Source organism: Athene noctua, chromosome Z, assembly GCF_965140245.1.
Source record: "Athene noctua chromosome Z, bAthNoc1.hap1.1, whole genome shotgun sequence".
Classification (NCBI taxonomy): Eukaryota; Metazoa; Chordata; class Aves; order Strigiformes; family Strigidae; genus Athene; species Athene noctua.
This window is the reverse complement of record NC_134077.1, coordinates 53781021-53801704: the sequence shown is the minus strand read 5'-3', so window position 1 is coordinate 53801704 and position 20684 is coordinate 53781021. Positions and strand designations below refer to the sequence as shown.

Genomic DNA, 20684 nt, shown 5'->3' with positions numbered 1-20684 from the left:
CGGCCGGTAACTCCTTACAAGCAGTAGACTTGGGTGACATGATGCTAATGTGAAGGTAAACAGGAATATCAGTGAGTGAGGTAGATGCTATCTGGAACAGTGGAATTACGGATTTTAATTACAGCACTCTCTTCCTACTCAGATGAGGCAGTAAGAACAATTATATGTTGTAGCCTTCATTTTACTTATTAGCAGCACTCTCTTATTTTTAAGATCTGGAAAGCCTACAAGCAAACCAAGAAAATCTGGACTTAAAGATGTAAAGTTACACAGAGTTTCATTGTTATAATTCATTCAGACCAAATGACTGCACTAAAATCATGCGAGGAAGACAGAAACAAAATTCAGTAACAAAGCATGTACCTAGCTTTGTTTTTGTTAATAGGAACTGCAGCTGTAGGCAATGAGTTTTTATTTCTCTTTGCATTCCTTTATTAATCTTTAGCATTTCTTTGGATTTTCCTAAAAGCATCTCTTCGCCTATGAACAATACAATACTTGGAGAGTTGTAAAGGGATTTGAATGGTAAAGTTTTCTACTTTGAAACCTGCCTCAAGGAAAGGCCCTAGAGACTGACAGCACTGAACACTAGCTACAAGTAGAAAGACACAGTTCAGTGCTACTTTCATCCTGTGTGCTTAGATTTGGAGATGTTCTTCAAGTTTCATTCTAAGGAGGAGGAAGGACTGGTGAGCAGAGATCCTCTGGTGGGGCAACAGGCAGATTTTCCACTATGTTCTCTAAGGCAATGATGGAAGAAGAAAGTGATCTTGAACATCTCTTTTACTCTTTTCTACCTCTGTGATCTAGTTAAAAGTATATGATACCATTCACATCACAGGACAAATACTCCATAGCTCTTTTTTCCAGGCTACAAGACTTTCTTTCTTCAACTACACTTTGTACAAAACTGAAAAATAACATATTTAAGGAGCTCTGGGATAGCACATGGTGCTACTAATAAAAGAAGGGGACAGGTTTCACATTATACATGCAACATATCTGCTAGCTTCAAGTACAGTCATTACATTCTGCACATTATTTGGTCATCATGGCAGTTGACAGCCTGACCAATACTAAAATGCTTTTAATTTAAAGTCTCTCTGCTGTGTAGCTAGAGTACCATCAGGATACCAAATCAATTTAGCAAATAAGAAATAGGGTGGGAGTTTGCCTACGGCTTCTAACATTTATCAAAACATCACATGCAGATGTGATTCTTTACTGTTGACTCCAAGTGATCTTTTATACTGATCAAAAAGACAAAGTTCAGATCATCTTCTAACAGAAAGTTTGTTTTGGATTTAGTAGTTCAAAGGGTGTTCTCCGAGCTAATAAGCCCATTATTTACCTCTCTCTTTTTTTTTTTTTCCTAACTGAAAAAGCCCCAAATGCTTTTTACAGGTACTGGATACTTTTTAGTATGTATAAAGCATAATGCTTTGGCCTACTGCTCAAATAACACTCCATCAATGAGAACTTAACTTACCCTAATATGTAAAGAACACAGACTCTACACTCAAGCTTTCCAGAAGTATTGCAGCCAACAGTGGAGCAAGAAGAGAAATAAAATAATAAAACTTGGATAAAGTCACAAGTCTGGGTCACATAAAAGCTTTGCCCTATTTTAGTAAATACTCTCATCCCACTGAAAGATAAAAACCTGAATGATTAAACTGATTGATTAATTACCAATTTGGGGGGGGGGGGGGGAGAGAGAAATCAGATTGTTTCAAAAGTGTGTGATGATTCTTTATAAGCCTGAGAACTGCTCAGTAAGATAGGTTTGAAAAGTATAGAAAAAAAAAATAAACAAACATCTCAATTTAAGAGATCCATGTGAGGTTTGCCCTCTAATATAAAGAGCTCTCAGGGATGATTCACAATTCCACTGGCATATAGTCCAGCCCTGTGCCTTAAAGGTGACACCTTTTCTAACTGATTTGAAATGTTAGCCACTTGGATGGTGATGGCTAAAATTGGAGCCAGCGACCTTTCACCAAATGCCACAGTTCAGCCTCTGAGTAGGGCAGTGGGTAGTGCTGCAGCGGGGCTGAAGGCAGACATTGTGACATACCGACCCTCCTGCCCCACGTTGATGTGCAGGGTGAGTACTGGAAAGGGGGCTGTGGAAGGAGATTACTGAATAGTTCTCCCCACTGGTGGCTACATGGAAGTACTGTTTAAATATAATACAGACTTTTTAATACAGATTAAAAAAAACCCAAAACACCTATCTCACAATATGAAAATGATAACTATAAAAACCAGGCAAAACCAGAACACTGGAAACTGACCTAGCAAACAAGGGCAGTATTGCCTTTCCTTCTATAACATTTACCTACTGCCAGTATGATGTCTTAAAAATAGGTATATGCAACCCATGGATTCCTGAAGAGAGGTTGAAGGCAGAATGCAGCTGAGGAATTACTATAACTAGACAAAAATGGCTGCTGTGGATGCTGTCTGTCAAGTTGTGCCAACAGACTAGTGAGGCACTGTAGTCTAAACTCATAGAAAAAGCCAGAAAAAATGCTGTAAGGACTTCTATCCTCTGCTTAGTGTATTTAAATGAAAAATTGCAACCAACCATGGCTCTAGGGATAGGTTGAATTGAAAACTTAAGGATATAAAAGAGTTGTGCATGATAACAGCCAGGCACTTTCGTCCAGGAGCAGCATCCAGAACCTCAGAGAGGCTTAGAGTCCATCTCAGCATGCTGCCCGCTGTAGCTGATTTAGTGAGCTTGGAGTCTTTTAAAGTGCTATGGGGCATGTGCCAGAGCCAGCAAGTAAGGAAATGCTCGAGATGACAGGAACATGCAATTCCTTTGGGAAGTGTTTCAGCATGCAAGATAGGAATCTCCAGTCACTCCTAACACCTTCACTCCTCATCAAAACTGAGACTTGCTGTTTCTTTTGAAATCACAATGAAAAGACAAAACAGCTGCAAGAATTGTGTTGTTGTTTTTTTTTTTTTTTTCCTTTTACAAAAGCAAGAGCACAGCCATATCTCAGCTGTGGGCTGCTCACATGAACAGGCAGAGGAAGCAGCGTTGGTGGTAGCACAAGAAAGAGCAGCCTGTGAAGACAAAGCCGGGCCACAGGAGGTCCCCAGTCCACGGCCGTCCTACTCGCTGCCTGGTCGCATTGAAGTCCTCTCCCACATCAAGGTACAGGGCTCATAGGTCGGGGTAGTAAACTTCCTCCTTCCAGGCTGGCCCCCTGACTGGCAACAAGGGCACCTTTCTGGAAGATGTGTGTTTGAGCCTTCTGCCAGAAGAGAAATAATCAGAAATTAGACAACATAACGCATGGTCGTTGTTTGTGGGGTGCCTTATTTTGCAGATGCTTATCAGGCTAAGTATGTAAGCCATGATCTGCTCATTCTCCAGAGCAGAGTTTGTCCTGCAGAGGAGCCAGATCCTCTGCAGGGCCAGACTTGGGCCCTCAAGGTATAAAAAGCAAGAGCACAGACATCAAAAGCTCAGTGGAGACTTCCAGGACTCTTCCAGTCCTTTAAGGGCTCAGGTACCTGAAAGCCCTGTCTTCACTAACAAAGCCTTATCAGAAATGGCGTTTTCAGCAGAGACTAGGCGATTCAGTCCCTGACAGAAATGTCTTCTGTCACTTTGGAGAAAAGATTCATGTTTGCACCCACCCAAGTTTTACCAATATGTCACCAAATGCCCCAAATGCAACCTGCATCAGAACACGGGCCCCCAGATTTTTTTGTGTGAGCCCTCATAGAGCATGCCTTCACACCATGGCCTTAGGTGTCGTGTGTCCCACCCCTTGTCTTCTTGTTTTACCAGAAGAACCCAGCTCATACAGGCTATCTGCACAAATCCTTAGGCAGGCAGGTTTATAGCTCATTGCACCCACAGACATGGGCTCCTAGACTGTGGCTTGAGTGGATGTTCAGTGGCAGTCTACCCAACAGCAACATCCACATGTTCCTTAGTTTGAGCTTGGCAGTGAGAAATGTCAAAGATTCGGACAGATCAAAAAAACTTGTGGGTCATAAACTGTGCCCAGACAGGTGGACAGCCCATCTAGCTCCCAAGCACTAATATCGTGTTCCCAGAAGCATACTCTGAATCAGCATATTAAATGTCAGTATACTTTGTGGGGATCTTCACAACTTCTGCTTGCGCAGCAGAAGCCTTTTTCATAGTAATGCACACTCCCAAAATAACACAAAGAACACCTGGTGGGGGTTGCTAGCAACACACAGGTTCATTTTTTTATCAAGCAAACAGGTTAATTTCTGGCATATTTTTGCCAAAATTAATTATAATAGTAATAATCTTAGCCAGCTTATCACAACAGAATGGTACCAAGCTGTCTTATACATGCACCTTATCCAATTCAAAATCCACCTCCAAAATAGAATTTTCTTTCCTTGTGTAACTGGATCTGACAGAGTGCCAACTGGCAATATTAACAGAATGTGTCAGAATTAACATACACTAATGTATGTGTTTCACAAATGTTCATTTTTGGTCAGAATAAGCCCAGACTGAAGTACAGTGTATAACTTCTGGGGCCCAGAAACAACGTGTGAAGGCATACACATTAGCATTTGTATTTATTGCCAAAGAACGAAAGACTGGTCTGGGAAAGTTCACTCACTGTAAGAGGCTGTGGAGTCTTCCCCCCAAGGTTTTTAGAAGAGGACAGAGTCAGGTATTTTGGTGATAGTCTGTAGCTTGTCTGAGAAAGTTGAGCCTTCCCCTAGTTATTTAACACAGTATGTCCTGGTAGAACAGTGGCTTTTGTGTAATCACAAATGATAAAGGAAAAAGCAAATGTATTTTTCCCTTGCTTTTATTTTTAATGCAATCTTTTAATGCTTTTCATTGTACAATTCAATTGCACAAGATTTCACTTAAAAAAAAAATCTTTTGAAAATATGGCTATCTTGCTACAGAGGTCAGACCATTCAGTCTTGCAGTACTGCAGTGTGTTCTTTGGTTCAGCTGTAAGACATATCTTCCCCTCGGCACAGTGACACCAGCAAATTTTCTTTACTTAGCTGAATGCTTCTTGACTATTTCAAGGTACTCCTTCACATCATCAGGAGATCCCAAGACAATAGGCACTCTTTGGTGGATATCCTCAGGCACTATATCTAGTATTGCTTGTTGCCCAGTTGTTGCTATTCCCCCAGCCTTCTCAATAACAAAAGCCATAGGATTGCATTCATAGAGCAGTCTCAGCTAGAAAACAAAAATCAAAATGGCAAAGGTCAACCCAGGCAATGCTGAGAATCATGAAATGTAAATGTATTTAGTGTTTGGTTTAAAACCAATCAACACTCAAAGTACTACATATTTTATATAAACTTTGGCTCAAGAATGAAATTTGGTGGACTTTTCTTTCAAACAAAACACAGTGACTGCTGGATTTTCCCAAATTGAGTGCTTTCTCCATAGCTCATGTTTGCATTGTGCTCTTTACACAAAGATAAAGCTTGCATGTAAGACACAACCTTTAACAAGGCAGCAGACCACATAGGCCTGTGTGAAAAGAAAGAAAAACACTGGTCCTGAGTGTGTCATTAGGTCTCTCTAATGAATAACTGCACCTTATCTGCAACCTGAAGCAATAATTTACAGACAATTACAAAAGAGATGAAAGGTCTTTGCTGAATAAACAGTCAGCCTTGTCAGCCTGTAACTGTGTTACCTTCCCCGACTGACTGTCGTCCTGGCAGAGGCAGCCAGGCATCGTTCCTCCAGATGAGGCAGTGTTACTAAGTACAAGATGCAGATGGTTTTCTCTTTGGCACAGCTTCTTGTAACGGACTCACTAAATTTAGGCTTCTTACATACTAGCTTGTAATAGGAGTCTCAGGGTAATGTGGGTGGTTTACTTTGCTTTGTAATGTTTTGCTTGATTGGGACCAGCATGGTTTGGGCTAAGATGGTACAGAGAAGCCTGTCTGAACAGCACACCTCTTGGTATGCTCCATAATCTGAATGGATCTGGGGTTAAAGAGAAGTTAGCTGAAACAGGTTAGTTAGCTGAAACAGGTTAATAGCAACCCTAAAACTGATGTCTGACAACAGGTTGCTGTCACTCATGACAGCATGCAAGGAGTGGCCATACACACACACCAGAGGTGCAAGGTACCAAAGTTATAAAGTTCATGTTCTGCAGTCAAAATACTGATCTATGGTAGTGAAATATCCAGACAATGTAACATTTTCTGTAATTGGGCTTATTCAGATTTACCTTTCCTTTGGGACTTTTGGAGTTTGCAGGATACAGAAAGATTCCTCCATACACCAGCGTGCGATGTACATCAGCCACCATAGATCCTATGTACCTCCCACCATATGGTGAACTGCCATCCTACAGAAAGACATTTAAATAAATGTAACTTTCAAGTACATCAGGTTAATATTTTTTTTCTTCGTCCCTTCTCTTAGTGGTCCTTCATTGGTAATATTCCAAGCAGTTTTGAAGAAAATTTCAATTTCCTCCTCATTTTCTAATTGGGAAAACACAAGAAAAAGGACTGACAGAAGATTTCAGGATAGATGAATAGTGGTGCCAACAACAGAAAATGCACACATGCTCTTCATCAGTGCTCTAACCCTTTGGAATATACTGCGTTTCTAGTAGCAAAAAGATCCAGTGCTAGGAATTAATGGCTTTAAACTGCAACAGGGGAGGTTTAGACTGGACATTAGGAAAAAATTTTTCACAGGGAGAGTGGTCAGACAGTGGAATAGGCTGCCCAGGGAGGTGGTGGAGTCACCATCCGAGACCTTTGTAGAGTAGGGCTGATGGTTAGACTCGATGATCCCAAGGGCCTTTTCCAACCTGAATGATTCTGTGATTCTTTGAATTGATGTTGGGTTTTTTTGTTTTGTAGCAGTAAAAAATATCAAGGACCAAAAGTAGTGATCTTTCCTACTTCTTCTACCCATTTTTGCCAGCTTTTTTGGTAAGAAAAAGTTAATAGTTGACTACAGATATTATTTCTTTATTATACTCCAGAGAGTATGTTTTAATATCTAAATAACCAATCCCTTAAAGGTGGCAAGATGCCACATGAAAACACCAGTCTTCGTTCAAAGCAAGATCAGGAAGTCAAGAAGGGAACCAAAGACTTAAAAACAGCAAATGCTTACACTTCATGGTGAATGAATTAACTCCAGTAATGGTAGATGTAAGGCATGAGAACAGACATGACTTTTATGGGCACTGCTTAGAGCTTCAGGTCTCCTGACACCAGCACCACAAAGCGAACACTGAAACTACACTAGCTTTTCAAGTGAGAGGCCCCTTCAGGATCCAGCTTGTGTTAGCACTGAGCAATGACCCACTGCCATGCCCACTTGGCTCTCCAAATACTCAGATGCTATAGTGAGGAAGCAGCAATCTAAGACACATGCCAATCAAATTTCTTCATCACCAGATGAGACTTCCTCTCTAGCTGACTACCAAACGCCCAGTTTTGCCTCCAGCACCATTACTCAGGCCCCCAGACAGGAGGGAAGATTAAAAAGAAAAAAGAAAGAAAGGGGAGCAAAAAAAGAAAAAAAAAAAAAAAAAGAGGTGGAATGCAGTACTGAAGGATGGTGAAATATCTGGCCACATCAACTGTTGCTCTATCAGTCCTACATGGAGATACATTTTAAATACACAAGAAAGGAAAACAAGTTCTGAACAGTGCATGAGACAGTGATTGATCATAAAGTTGGAAATGATGAGTGTTTCTTGTCATCTGAAAGTTTGTCTGAAACAGGTTCTTTTACCTCAGGGAATTTCTTCTTTTTGAGATACTCCGTGACTGCAGAATCAAAGTATTTAGCATAGCCTTCATTAAGACTGTAGATATTTCCCTTCTTTTTGATTTTCACATCCCTATCCACCAAAATGAATTCTCCAATTGCCTAACAGTAAGAAAGAAAAACAATTTGTGAATGTTAATTGGTCATTTATTTACAAACCAGGGCAAAAACCAATCATACACAAAATTTGGGAGAAATTTACTATTTCTGCCACTTTCTTTAATAACTCAGTAGCTACGAAAAAAAGTGGAATTTGCAGTTTAGATACAAAGTATTTTGTTTATCCATTAAACACAGACAGAGCATGAATACCAGGGTCATGCAAGCTTCTTCATACCATTGCCAGCCCTCTATCACTTTTTTCATGCCAAAAAATGCTGTTTCCTGTAGATTTATTTAGCTCTCCACTCTTTTGCTAGACTTATAATGAAAGTACAGCTCTGACGAGTTTGGAACTGAGACTGCTGGTTGAAGCAATGCATAAACATGTTCAAATAGCTGTTGATACTCCAGTTCATCCTAGCTAGGGCTAACTGCATGCCTGGAGTCAGGAGAGCCAATCTCTGTAAGGAGGGGCTGGTCTGTTTAGTTTTCACTAAAGTAAATTTCCAAGTTAGTGCTAAAAATAAACAAAATAACATGTGTGCTCAAAGTTAAATCTGCTATCTAAATATACACAAAAATGCATGCAGCTATTTAAGATGTTACTTATAGGGAGCACACAGTTATATTTCCTGCTGCTTGATGACTGCAACTTCTAAAAATTTAACACTGGCAAGTGGCACAGCCTGACTAACTGATAACAAAAAAAAGGTCACTAAAAGCAAACTACTTTCTGCTATGATCAATACAACTTTTATTTTAAAACTCATATGGCCAACGCATGCTAGAACGTCAAACGCACCCACACACATCACTTACTCTTTTACACATCATGGTGGGATCTGAAAACACAGAATAAGGTTAAATATTTCTGCTTCTCTGGTTTACTAAGGTCCTATCATTAAGGAAAAGAAAAGTCTTAAAGGGCATTCTGCATTGCAGAAAACAGCTCATTTTAACTATCACATGATTTGGCAATTTGGCAAATGCTGTGTATTTGCTTCACTGACTCGGCTGTCGACACATTGTTAAATCACACAGCACTGCTGCAGTGGGCAGACAGAATGTAAAAATCTCTTGACCTTATCGCCAATCAGTTATAAAGTGTATTTCATTTATCCACGTTAGCTTGAAAATCACTCCTTTGTTTGATTTTTCTGGGGACAAACAGTGCTTTGGGACAGTATCTTGTTATCCCTAACAAAGAAACAGAAGACATTCTCACCGGATCCAGCATGAAACAGTTGACACCTCCAGCAGAAGTGGCCAGTACCAACATTGTGGCACTCCCATAGAGAGCATAACCTGCTGCCACAAGATTACGTCCAGGTTGTAAAGCATCTTTACCAGAAGGTTCATCAGGGGACATCTAGAATAAGAAGGAACATAGTCAAATTTGTTTTGTTTCTGTAGCTGGTACATAACTGGACTCCCTGTGAAAGGAACAGTCTTCTACTCCATAGCCATGCATGAGGTGACACAGATGCTTCCATGATCCACAACTGAGATTCTTACTGGATGCACTAATACAAATTATATGGAGGAGACAAACACACTGATCTAGAAATGCTCTTGTATAAACCTAGTTGGAATGCAGGAAACAGGAAAGGATTAAGGAGATAATAGAGAGCTGTGTACCTCCTTGTAGGTGATGATGAACACAGCTCGGAGGAAAACTCCAAGGCACAGTTGAAAAGCAAACAATGAAACATGACTCACGGCATTCACAGCTGATCAAAAGTACTTCAGATTATTTTGTTTTCTTTTGCTTCATACAAAAATGAAGTTGAAAATAGTTATTTTGGCATGTATGACAACACACAAAAGATTATTAGAATGGACAGCCAGGTGTGTTTTATCTGACACTTTTTCCCCCATCTTGTGACATGTAAGTCTGGTATTTCAAGCTCCTTCAGACAAGGTTTCTGCCTTTCAGAGTGAATTAGACACTTCAAATGCACATGCCATGTTTCAGCTCAGGTTTGTGTTTGAAGCCTGTCCTCAGGCTAACAGGACTATTAGTACAGAGAACAACACAACTGAAAGCACATTCCCCAGGTAGATGACAACCACGTGGTATCTGACTCAACACAAATATTAATGAAATCTAAGACATGATTTGTTTGTAAAGGGCAGTTCCTTTAGCTGGCTAAATATCAGTCAGGGATGCACATACAGGTATCTAATTTTCTATGAGACTAATGCAAATCCCTCACAAATGTTTCATACAAGTGTCTGTAAAATAGTAGATTTAACTTAAAGCTGGTTCTGAAAGTCTCTTTCACAAATAAGTTTAGTTACATTTTATTAAGTCTTCACATGCAATTATAATTACTCAAAAGGTGCACAACGATAGCTTTTCCTGTCCTACATGAAAGCATTTTACCTTTCTATAGATGGCAAAGATGGTCCCAATGGAAACAAGACAGTCAATGTTTGATGAGCCATCTAGAGGGTCTATGCAGACTATGTATTTGCCCTAGAAAGTATAAAAGAGGGAACAAATAGGTTAGTGACATTATTTACCCACTTCCCCCAAATAAAAGTACCTCAGTAGGTAAATTTTCTTACAGACTTTCAAAGCAATATAAACTTTTATAGATTATGAAGGAAGTGAATTCAAATGTTAGAAATGCTTCGGCCCAGATTTCATTCTTGATTACAACTGTGTGATCTGTGCCACAGCAGAAGATGGGGAATCTTTAAATTAAGTAACAGATGATGACATAGGAAAGGTGAAGTTTTCCTACACAATTTTAAATTAAAAAATACACATATATATACTTTTTAATTATTAGTTTAGCTTCATCTACTTAATTAAGGCTGAACGTGTAATATCTATCATTTAGGTTACACTTTCTTGTCTCTAACAAAATGGCTTTCTGAATTATAAGGAAAAAAACAAATTAAGAAGATCAACACTTTTCATGCAGCGGTAAAATTAGAGACACTAATAAGGCCTTTAACATCTGACATTCATAAACTATACATTTCACTTTATCTGTGCTCTGAATGGACAGATGTTCAGAAATTACCTTATCCAGTCTGTGGTCTTATCCTGGTTTTTGGGTTTTTACGCACCCAGAAAAAGAATGGTTCCTGCCTATTGTTGTATTGAGGATTCCTGTAGGTACAGGAAATTGACAGTACTGGGAAAACAGCTGAATCAACTGTACCTTTTAAATAGCTTGGTTTCCCCTTATGTTATCTAGAGTCATTTTAATGTGTAATAACAGTAAGTGTTTATTCACTTTTTGTTTGATTTCACCCTACATGCCAGAAACTTATTTAAGTTGAGCAGTGCTTACTCTGCAGGTAGGAATTATGGGTAGGAATTCTGATAAAAACACCGTATTAGCTCACATTTACTTTAGCTCACATTTACTTTAGAAAAGCATCCCATCCATGAGCCTCCCCCAGTGATCTTTGATGACCTAAAACTATAACTGCTTCGACAAAGCAAACATTATTATATTTTCTGAATTATGTATTATTTGTTTGGTTTTGCTAAATTTTTATACAGATTTTTATATGATCACACCAATATATTAACTAGGAAAAAGGAACGATCTCTCAACAAGTGCATGCAGACTTGTGAATATAAATAATAATAAGTAATAAATAGTAAAAATTACTTTTATTTAATTGTTGCTAAGCCTTTCATGGGCTTCAAGGACAATTTACATGAACTCAAAAATCTGAGATTTGGTCTGCACGGAACAGGTCCTCAGTGTCCTCCTGAGAAAGCTACTTTACAAAAGGGCTTGACTGACTCAGAGCATAGTTCCAGAGATCAGATAGGATAAACAAGAAATTAGTTTCCTTCACAATTAGGAAAAGCTGGGAAAGACAGAAGGTGGGGAGGAACAATAGAGGAAAAAAACAGCAAAAAACAAGCATCAGTCTCAAGAGCAGAAATAACAGAAAGGACAAATGTTGACTGACACTCGACCCTTCACCCGACCCTTACCCCTTCATTTACCAGTATAGAAAAGCATACGTTTTCTGAAATTTTTAGCTCAGTTTCAGTTTCTCAGATCCAAAGCAATACACCTGTAAAGGCTGATTTGAAATCTAGCTGGGAGAACCTTTAAAGTTACTAACCTGTTTTTCAGCTTCCACTATCACAGCATCTTTGTTTTCTTCTGACACGATAACACATGTGCTGAAGGATGACTTGAGCATGTTAATCACCAGGTCATTGGACAGGATGTCCAGCTTCTTTACTTGATCTCCTGTCACGTTCGTAGACCCAGCAATTCCATAGCTAGAGCAACGGCAGGAGAGAGCAGTTCATGAGAACAGGGCATATATCTTCCAAAGTGCTCTGTTTCTGGCCACCTTGTGCTTGTAAAGCATCTTGTAAGACAAACAGCACTTTCGGATGATATCTCAGCTCTCTTAAACCTGTTTTTTATTTACTGTCCAGTGGATTCTTGGTGAGACCTGCTAACATTAGATGTGGTGGCAAATCTAGAAGACACTGAATGTGAGGAACACAAAACAGGGAATCGCTTTCCAATGGTCCTAAAACTATAGTCAAACAGCCAGAGCAGACTGTGAAGGCTGAATTACAATAATTTTGTTATTTAATCAGCTCTTAAGTTTAAGACCTGAATACTGACCTGAACCCTAGGTTCCAGTATTATAGCTGCATACCATGAAAACTGAGACTTCATTAGAAAATCATACCTAAAAAGTAACAATGACTCTAACTAAGAACACTAGTTACACTATAATTTATGTATGTAATTTGCTACTGGTTAGCAACACGATATACAAATTGCAGTAAAAACACTTTGCTCACAGGTAAATCAACATTTTTACGGTTCAATGTTTTCAGTTTTGACTTTAGGCAGTAAACATCTCCTTGGGAATAAAAGAAATATAAATACAAAACACAATTAAAACCCTGTGAGCTAATCAGAATCAAATCACTGGCATCAGGAAGTACCAGCAGACTTTGCGATAGGTGATTTCGAAAACATGCAAAACGGAGAGGGGAAGTTTAGCTCTTAGAAGAGGTCAAACAGTAGCCAGCTCTGCACATATTCAGATGCCTCTTGCATGCTTCAACTACTATTCATTGATTAGGCTGAATACTGGTGTTTCAGGTTTTTTGTAACAACGCTGAACACACTACTTCAGGAACGTACTGCATTTCTTCAGTTTAATGCATGAGACAAAGAAAAAGACTTGGCATAATTCTCTGTTTTTTTCTTTCTCCATGTTACAGTGGCCTGAACATTTTTGTGGAAGTGTGGAAGTGCTTTTAGAAAACAATGTACTTTGAACACTGCACTTGCAAACAGAGGCACAAGTCCTCATCCTCAGAGCAATAACTCCATATGGCCAGCAGCTACAGCTCTCACACCTGTCTGTTGGGGACTTCTCAGAGGAGATGGCAGAGTGCCCTGAGCAGAGCCCTCAGCTGGGAAGGGAGTGGCCTCCCCAGATGTTCTGCACGTCCACTGCTGGGAAGCACTGAGCATACAGCTGAGCCTGAGGATGACCCTCAGAAATGGGCCCCAGCAATCCCTACTTGTTCACATTCCCTGATAGCCAGGAAAATCCCACCACTGGTTATGAAATGCAGTCCCACAATGGGAGATGCACTGCTCAAGGAGGCTCACAAGTCTGAAGCTAGCTACCCCCATCACTGGTGGACAGTCAAATCCAATGTAGGGGACCATAAGGTAAAGGCTATCAGCACAGGTATTCAGCCTGTGGGCAGCTGTCAATGGATGTACATGCTTACACAAGGAACGGGACCTTAGGCTGTTGGAAATCAGGTCACCGACGGAAATCCCAGATTTTTACTGATAGACATAGGAGGCACATGAAAGGCCTAGCACACAGTGATTAAAAAACTACCAAGTTATATGAAGTCTGAAGTCAAAACAGAGAAAAGGAGTTCCAACATACAGGAAATGCGGGACTTCTATTCTCTGTTGCAGTTATTTTATGAACTACAGTTACCACATGTTTCAGCTCTCTGATACATTTTGTAATAAATGTTACTCTGCGTTGCCAAAGGTCTTTTGCTTTTTTCTGTTCTCCACTACATGGTTTGTAGAGGCATATTTATTTTCTGCTACATTTTCCATTAAGTAATGAAGCAGGCTGTGTCTAAAGCCCAGATCAGCACACAGTTTGGCTTATCCACAATACATAAAATACTTCAGGGGATTAGTTACCTACAACCGGTTTCAGTTATTTAACATTTCAAGAGCTCTAATTTCCTTCTGGTGCATCTCCAGGGCAACTCCCCACTCACTATACCGCCGTTCCTAACCAGTGCCCTGTCTAAAAGTCTTAACCATCCAAAGCTTCACAGAGAAACTCAAGTTGCCATCATGTAATATGAAGAAACCCTCACTGAAATTTGATTAAAAGCCTCATAACATAAAATGTTGCTTTGATATTAAGATACTGACTACAACGAGCAATAATCCAGCCATCGTTTGACAGGCTTTGTCTTTCAGTCTGTTCATTTGGACTTGTGGTCCATGGCACACAAACCTGCCGAAGCTTTGCGTGAAGGTCTATCAGCAGCAGACATCTGTCAAAGACTGCATGCCCTATATTATTAAAAAGTCAGAGGACCCATTTCACCTGAGAAAAGCAGGAGTCCAAGGTGCTAAAGGAGTGAGTTAGAGCTCAGTGCTAGGGGAGGGGGTGTGGATGCAACCCCACTCACAGGCCTTTCGGGTGACACCCCCCACCCCCGCGGAGGCGGCAGGTCCCCTGGGCGCGCAGGGGTGCATGGAGGCGCGGATGGTACCGGCGCTCCACCGCCCGCCACCCGGGACTCACAGGTTGGCGATGCCCGCCTTCCGGACGGCGGTGGAGATAGCTTTGATGGCCGTGCAGAGGGAGTTGAGGAGCTGCGTAAACTCCCCGGTGCCTTTCGCCCGCCTGCCTTCCTCCATCACGAAGCGGGTCATGGTGATGACATTGGTGTCGAAGGCGGAGCGGTCCGTCATGTTGGCGGCGACGAGAGAGTGGAGACGCCGCCGCCGCCGCCGCCGCCACTAGCCCGGACGGGGGCGGGGCGTGGCCGGGGCGTGGCCGGGGGCGTGGCCGGGGCGGTGGGAATCCGGAGCGAGGGTACCCGCCCCGCACCCCCTCTCCGCGCCGGGCTGGGGGAAGGCGGGGATGGGGATGGGGGTGAGGATGAGGATGAGGATGAGGGTGAGGATGAGGGTGAGGATGAAGATGAGGATGAGGAAGAGAGGGGCCCCGTCCCCCCTTCCCTCTGCCCCCCCCCCCTCCCCCTCAAAATAACCGCAGCATGGAAACCCCGGAATCATCTTTTTTTTTGACCAAAAGGAGTCTCATTCCTACACACTGCGGGGAACAGATGCTTGAAGCATCTGGTATGTGAATGGCACAGAAAGCAAATCAACACACGGGTCCTGCAGCTTGTAGGGTTGGCAATGCTCACACTTCAATGGTCATGGCCCTGAAAGCATGACCAAAAATGCAGAAGTCTGCTTCATTTCACTGCTTGATTGCAAAACTCCGAGTGTGATATGTGTGTTATGGTGAACTGCACGCAATCTACAGAGCAAGGTTAGTATCTTCTGCCTCACAGGGATGCTGTTATCCTGACCCAGCAATACAGGAAAAACACACATTGAGTAATCGATTCCATCAAGTATTAACTTCTGTTTAAAGAGATCATGCTAAACCCATGTGCACCGATGTATTCGACACCATAAGAAAGCTTCAAAGGAACAGCCACTGCAACAACGAGATTTTTGAAATAAACTCTCCAACCTGTTCAATAGAAAGATGTGGGTCAAGTCTCACTCCAAAAGCTAGAAACTAATGCACCTCATACAAATACTGCTAGAAGCATAGACCATCCTGAATCTCATGGATTTTGACACTAGCCTTTCTGGTTGTGCAGCAAAATCAAGCAATATGTTTTGCTGCTAGTATTTGATTAGAAAAAAAACCAACCAACACCTGGCCCTAGATACATCCTTTCACACAATAATTTGACAAGTACAAATCTGGATATGGATGATCTACTCTATACTGTGTAGATTTGTTGTACTACCCATCAATTTATCTTTGTATTATCTAAGGAGATAAATCCCAGAATTTTTGACTACTTTTCAGTAGAATACATCCATGAGTTGGATAAGCACAGTCTCAAATCCTAAAATTGAAACCACAAGCCAAGTGGTGTGAAATGCGTTCCAGGTGGTGTGAAATGCAGGGCACAAATCTTTTAAAATGTGCACCTCTTTGCATAGATATGTTCTTTCTTCGTGCAAAGCACATGGTATATCTATATGTTACATACTTCAAAGGTATGCATAAATGTCTTCTCCTGCAAGTGCATACAACTTTGCCTAATTTAGCCATGCCCAGGATTGCAGACAGTCCTGAAGCAATAAGTAGCTGTAATGCTCTTCTGAATGGGATATTTGTCTTTGGCAAGTGGTTACCAGCCCAGCATCACAAAAATGTTCTTGGAGTGGCAGGTGGATTTTTGAAAATTTACAAAACATCGGAACTGGCTCTTTAAGGGTAAACAATGTTTTGCAACCACCTATAGCAACTACTTCAGTCTTCATAGTTGACAACAATTAATAGCAAAGATCACATAAAATTTTGGATGAGTGCACTTAAACTGAATAGAAACAAGTATGCTAGAACAGCCTGGGAATATATGAGTTATGGTAATAAACCCTAGAGCTGCTGATTTGGGACAATTTACTTTACTTGCAAAGACCCTAACAAATACATCAGTAACCTGCAGAAAGAGCTGTACTTCAGTGTAAAATAGCCAAGATGAGTTCAAAATGGTCACAACCCGAGGTTTTGGTATCCGTGTCTGAGGATAATTCACCTCTTTCACCTTACTCACAGGTCTATACATACTGTACTCAAGTTCTGAGCTGAAAGCCATGCCCTTTTGGAGTTGGTGAGGCGAGTGGGACAAGAGTTTTACTCCACCATTCCTATCATGGAAGCCAAGTAGAAACAAGCAAGCTGTGAACAGAAGTAGCAATCATTTGAAAGGATGCTGGTTTCACACTGGTCCATCCAGATATGCAAGTAGTGTAATTATTCTTAGCAGATATAGCATGTTCATAGTCTTCTGCAGTCAAGACAACTAATATACTATAGATTAACCCATTTCCACACCCCTGGTCTTAGAATATGTGCATACATTTGTCTTTTCTGGGATTCCACTATAGTGTAGAAAGTTGACTTGACATTAAATAATTAAGATCTAATGGTAGAGGTAGACAAGTTGTGAGAACATAAAGCTTAGTGCCATAAACTGCCTGATACCTACCCAGCTTTTCAGGCAGAATCTCAGCCTGCAGGTAGTTCCTTGATGTGACAGTCAGCTGATGAGATAGCCAGGCTATCTAGCTAAGCTCCTCTGTACAAGCCAGAGACTGCAGTGTAGGTATACCCTGAGATTATTATCATCAGTTCTCAAACATGCATTTGTTAAGAGAAAAGATAACCAGTTTAGCCAGTGTAATAATATGGGTTTATTTTTTTTCCTCTTTGTCAGTATTTTCATGTATCTTAGGACAGTACAGGAAGATGTCAAAAGCAAAATGAAAAAGGAGATAACACCAGTGTGAAAAGATTTTGAAATACAGATCAAAAATTTCAACATCCTAAAACACATATGCAGTCCTACAGCCACCATGTTGTGTGGTAACTATAAAATCATTGTAAGATTAGAAGTAGGTTCTACATGCTGTGAACCTTTCCCTTTAGAAATCAGTAGTTAAACATTTATTGAGAATGAATTTGTGGCATTTGAGAAGAAAGGTCAGTGCTGGTTGACTAAACATTGCTGAAACAGCTCACTTCCATATAGATGAAAACAGTTTTGTTTGTGAACAAATGACGTTCAACATGGTTCACAGATATTTTAGAACTGTAAGTATCCAAAACCACATAACTTTTTTGAAACAAACTTTTCTCCCAGCAGATAAAATCCGAAATGTGTAATTATTTTGAAAATAAGACACATGCTGATGAGAAATCCCCAGGTGTTTTGTCATTAAGGTTGCCTCCTGTAGGTTCAAATGACAGCCAAAAAGACAACTGGAGTGAAACCCCTTCAAAAAGACTTTCTTTTACTGGAGTAAGAGTGGGAAAGACAGCTCTAGGTCCTACTTTTGCTGAGTAAAATTTTTCTTTGTGCAAAAGTGTCACAGCTGCAGAAGTTTTGTGCTAGCTGGGTGGATGGAGGATAATATCCAGCAGGTTGAACTAAAATCACTCGTAAGGCAGTGTCACTCCACCAGTGCTGATGATCTATCTCTACCTTGCTAGGTCATGATGTTTAGGGTTGGAGCAGTGTGAAGAGAATTACTAGGGCTGTTTTTTGCTGCTGCAGGAGATGGATCAGAAGGAGCTGCAGTAGCATGTGCAGAGCTTCAGTCGGGGACAAGTACCACGTGGGAAATTGCCAGTCTGATTTCTACCTTGACAAAAAACCTGTCTTTGATTCAGAAAGTGCTTCATTTCGCCTAGATGCATTTCTTATGCTGGGACAGCATCCCAGAATATTAATTTACGACTATGATAGCAGACTGCATCACATCTCAGGACATAGGTGAATGATACCAGAAAGCATACACTTACGTTAAAATGCATGTAATTATGAGCACAAATTGGCTAAAAATTTCTCACTACAGTAGCTGTAAAATGGGATTCATTTGATATTATGCATTAAATTACTCTGAAAATTTGTATGGATTTCCCTATGATTAATAAGCAGAATTGAACTATAAGGTTAATATTAATTAAAATCTAGTGTGAGGGGATTTTCATGTACCGTGCCTGCCTACTGCCCTCTTGTGGGAGTATGAACATTGTCAGCATTTTAGTGTGAGACTGGCTCTTGTGAGGGTACCTTTGCAGTTTTCTGTAGGGTGACACAGCGCTTAACGTTCATACAACAGATCCTGGAAAGAAAGTCTGCATGCCTCTGAAATACAAATATTGAACTGTAATTTTAAAATCTCTGCATTTGTTACTTATCCACAAGATTCTACTAGGCAAGCAGAGCAAATAATATGCTACCTGAATATTACATTTGCTATCATTTCTTATCTTGCAAAATGTATAAACTAAAAGACTATTAAGTAAGCATTCCAAGTCTAAAAAAAAAAAAGTGCTAAAAACATGTAGAGATTTCAGTTCACTCAATACTGGGCTAAGGTAATCAAAGTATAATTATAATTTTTAACAGTTCACTTTGCAGAAATAAATAATTTTTGTCAGTAAAGAGTGCTGTAATGTCATGATTACATGATACAAATTGTCAGTGTAACAACCAAATAGAAAAAAGATTGCTTTTGTACATTTAAAGTGGGAGTCCACAAAATTCAAGACTCCCGGAGAAAGAACACGTGTTATAAAAGGTCAAACTCTGTTCTCAAACCCTGATCCGAGGTTAGATTGCTGGAATAGATCTCCCATTAACACCTTTGTGGATTTCGTTGCTGGCTCAAATAGTTATGTTGTTGTATTTCAAAGTACAATCAGTTCAGGTTTTTCAGATCCTGTTGTTTGGGATGAGTTACATGGACAGTGTTGCAGAGGTTTAGCTGTGAAGGTCTAATTTTGGCATTTTTTCAGCTCTGGTAATTTTAACTTTACATAATTCAATTCAGAATTTCTAGATAATCTCAAATGTTTATCAGCATGATCAAAAGTATTTTTTCCATAAAGGTACAGAAGAAAGAGTGGTTGGCTTTTCCAGCTTTATTGGCAGTGTGAGGAAAGTCTGACCTGAAATTCTTCTGTTAGTGAGATACATACTGCAGAGCATGATGCAGAAATGCAGCCTAGCATCCACAAAAGACTACTTCTGGGTAAGCATCTAAAAAATACATCCAACAAAGAAGTGTGGTTATTTCCTGTTGTTCTTGTCCATATGTATTCTGTCTGATGCCAGAAGCATGGGCAATAAAACAATCTGATAACTATTACATTTTAAAAATTAATTTAATCCATAGTTTGCAGAGTTTGCCACAGCTTCTAAGTTCTGAACTAGCATCAGCTAGTCAGTAGTATTGCCTTGTGATGCAGGTAGGAAAGTAAAGAAAATCAAAGAAAAAACTTTATCCTGGGTCACAGAAGAAATTTATGCCAGAATGAAAAGCTGACTGATTACTTCAGGAATTCAGTTTGAGATAGAGTGAAAGAAATGGGAAAAGGAAGCACTTAACAATACAAAATTACTTTTTTTTGTCTTTCCTTTTGCTCAACTACCTTGATATTTCTTCGGTAATAAAATTGCAGACAGTACAGAAGAAAGTAGAGAATGGACATGCCAAGCACATACTGGGTCAGCTCTGGAGAAAGAGCAAGAAAGTTCATCCCATACAGCTAGGACACCACTGCAAGATGGTACAACTTTAAAAACGGGAGTGAGAGGTGTGTAGAAAGAAACCTATACTTGAAATCGTTATAAAGTCCATTTGATTGTAATAGGATTATTAAGCAGTAGCTCAAAACCCATTTCCATTAACTAGTTATTAGATAGCCATAAAATCCTGTTCTAAAGTCAGATTTTATCTTACAACTTCCCATCATTGCTGCAAGTATGCTTACTTTACTGGTGGCAGTAGTAGCAAAACATTTCCTTTGATAATAATCACACATGTATAGCCATTTAGTGCTTTCTTTGTACATCCTCTAGCATGCAAGGCATCTAGTATGCAACTGGATCTTGCAGGTGGTAGTGCAATACAGAAAAGGCACTGTCCTTAGTCTT

General features: G+C 40.2%; 1 protein-coding gene across 1 annotated transcript; it reads right to left on the bottom strand.

Annotated features, from left to right (window-relative positions):
• Positions 1 to 4824: 4824 nt before the first annotated feature.
• On the bottom strand, positions 4825 to 14938 carry LOC141973139 (fructose-1,6-bisphosphatase 1). Its single transcript, XM_074931361.1, has 7 exons — positions 14726 to 14938; positions 12014 to 12176; positions 10296 to 10388; positions 9135 to 9278; positions 7772 to 7909; positions 6240 to 6359; positions 4825 to 5221 (listed from the first exon to the last, which is right to left on the bottom strand). Exons 1-7 carry the CDS (start codon positions 14893 to 14895, stop codon positions 5030 to 5032), a joined length of 1020 nt encoding a protein of 339 aa, XP_074787462.1. The 5' UTR covers positions 14896 to 14938; the 3' UTR covers positions 4825 to 5029.
• Between the last annotated feature and the right edge of the window lie 5746 nt (positions 14939 to 20684).